The following is a 2,313-nucleotide window of genomic DNA, read 5'->3' as shown; positions in this document are numbered from 1 at the left end:
GAACATGGATAGGCTGGTCTTGAGGCAGGTCTGCAGCTGGCAGATGGAAGTTTGCCGTTTTGTTGTTTTTGGCCACTAGTTGGCTATTTTGGATGTAATTTGTTTACTCTGATGTTTAGCTCAGATTGGACCTTGTGTATATATATATATACTTGTTCTCTCTGTGTGGTGCTTTTTGTTGTGCAGTGTGTAGTGACCAGCCAGGTCGTTACAGAAATCGGCGGACCTTCAACGCCTAAGTGTAATCCCTTAAACAGATTCATCTCTAAGGCCCTACTCATCCACAATCTAAGGCCTTCCGCAGCAATTAAGAACATAGATGGTGCCAACAAATCACCCTGCTTTAATCCCCTACCCATAGATACTTCTATCGTAGGACTCCCATTTTCAAGGGTTGATAGGCTTCCCCCACATACACAAGCTTCCATCCATCGGACCCATCTCTCGTGAAAACCAAACCCTCGGAGCATGAACAACAGGTAGTCTCATTCCACAGAGTCATATGCCTTCTCATAATCAATCTTCATAACAAAAATTGGCTTCTTATATTTCTTAGCGTAATCAATAGCCTCAGAAGCAACTAGAATACTGTCCAACATATGTCTACCAGGAATAAAAGCAGACTGATTCTCTGAGATGATTGATGGAAGAATACCACGCAATCTATTCGCCAATACCTTAGAGATAATTTTATACAAGCACCCCAGCAACGAGATAGGACGAAAGTCAGTCATACCTTGAGGGCAAGGAACCTTGGGGACCAAAGCCACAAAATAAGACAGAAGAGCCTTTGGAATCTTCAAGTTAGTATGAAACTCAGCAAGCAAATCCATCACATCCACCTTCATAAGAGGCCAAAATCTCTTCAAAAATGAAAAATTGAACCCATCAGGTCCTGGGCTTTTGTCACCGTCACTCTCCCTAATTAAACAACACACTTCCTCCTCAGTAAAGTCACCAACCAACCTTGCATTTTGTTCATTAGACAACACTGGGAAACCAGCAAGTGACAATCATGGTCTAAGCCATCTTCTTGCTTTGAAATGCTCCTCAAAATACGACCTCACTACTTCTTTAATCTCATAGACCTCCTCTACCATACGCTCACCCATCTTCAAAGCTATAATTTGGTTACGTCGTTGTCTTCCGCTGATACAAGCATGAAAGTATTTGGAATTTAAATCACCATATTTGCCCCCAACGAATTCGCGCTTTTTGAGCTAGCAAGGTTAGTTTGTTCCTCCGAGCACACCAAATCCCATCTACTAACTCCTTTTGCCTACTCCTTTCTGATTCTACAAGAACGTATTCCTCATTCTTCGCATCCAGCTCCTTTAATTCATTAGTCAGGCTTTTTATCGTGGTATCCACATTACCAAACACCTCAATATTCCACTTCTTTAGAGCATTTTTAACATTCAAGAGATTTCCTCGTATTCTTTGGGCAGCCCACGAACCTCGGACCTGTTTCTCCCATGCAGACCTCACCACACGCTCAATACCACAATGGGAAAGCCAACAATTATTAAAGCGAAACGATTTAGGACCCCAGTTTAGCACCTTATGATTCAAAATCAATGGACAATGATCAGATACATCGCGCAGAATCACCTCCACAAATCCTGCACCCCAGTGAGCACTCCAGCTTTCTGAGACCAACACCCTATCCAACCTGCTCATCATAGAACCATCACTCCTAAACCAAGTAAATCGCTTCTCAACCAGTGGTACATCAATCAACTCCATATCTCTTATAAACGAATTAAATTCCTCCATATCCCACCGTATTCACCAATCCTCCTTTTCTCTCATCGAGTCTTCTCACCGTGTTGAAATATAAAATGTTTATTGAAAAACTTGATAAGAATTCTATATAGTCAGCGGATAAATTATACTAGGAAAAATGATAACTACTAGTAAAAAAATTTAAAGAAAAAATTATATTATATTTATCTTTCACATCATGTAGAGAGAAATACAAAAGTGAACAAGTTACAAAGTATATTTATAATTCTCTTGTATCACTTTATTGTATTTTAATAAAAATTTTATATATTAATTCTTTAACCGGTGTTCTAAGGACATTGGTTCGTAATTATTTTATCTTCTCTTTCAATACTTTAATTTTTCTCAAAATAGCTGTTATTTTAAAATAATGTTATAAAAATATGATAATATTTGTGCAATCAATTTAATAAATGTTTTATATATTTTTTTACATCCTATAAATATATTTATTATATGGATGTTCATGTACCGTTTAATGATAACTCTAATATAATTAATTTAATTAGTTATTTTTGTTGGTTAATT

At 37.6% G+C, this 2,313-nt stretch overlaps 1 protein-coding gene across 1 annotated transcript; it reads right to left on the bottom strand.

Moving 5' to 3' along the window:
- Positions 1-485: 485 nt before the first annotated feature.
- Positions 486-1,776, bottom strand: LOC109790601 (uncharacterized). Its single transcript, XM_020349786.2, has 3 exons — positions 1,253-1,776; positions 1,103-1,149; positions 486-991 (listed from the first exon to the last, which is right to left on the bottom strand). The coding sequence occupies exons 1-3, from the start codon at positions 1,774-1,776 to the stop codon at positions 486-488; spliced, it is 1,077 nt and encodes a 358-aa protein (XP_020205375.2).
- Between the last annotated feature and the right edge of the window lie 537 nt (positions 1,777-2,313).

The sequence above is a fragment of the Cajanus cajan genome, chromosome 10 (genome assembly GCF_000230855.2).
Source record: "Cajanus cajan strain Asha chromosome 10, NIPB_CcT2T_4, whole genome shotgun sequence".
NCBI classification, from domain to species: domain Eukaryota; kingdom Viridiplantae; phylum Streptophyta; class Magnoliopsida; order Fabales; family Fabaceae; genus Cajanus; species Cajanus cajan.
This window is presented reverse-complemented; position numbering and strand designations above follow the sequence as displayed.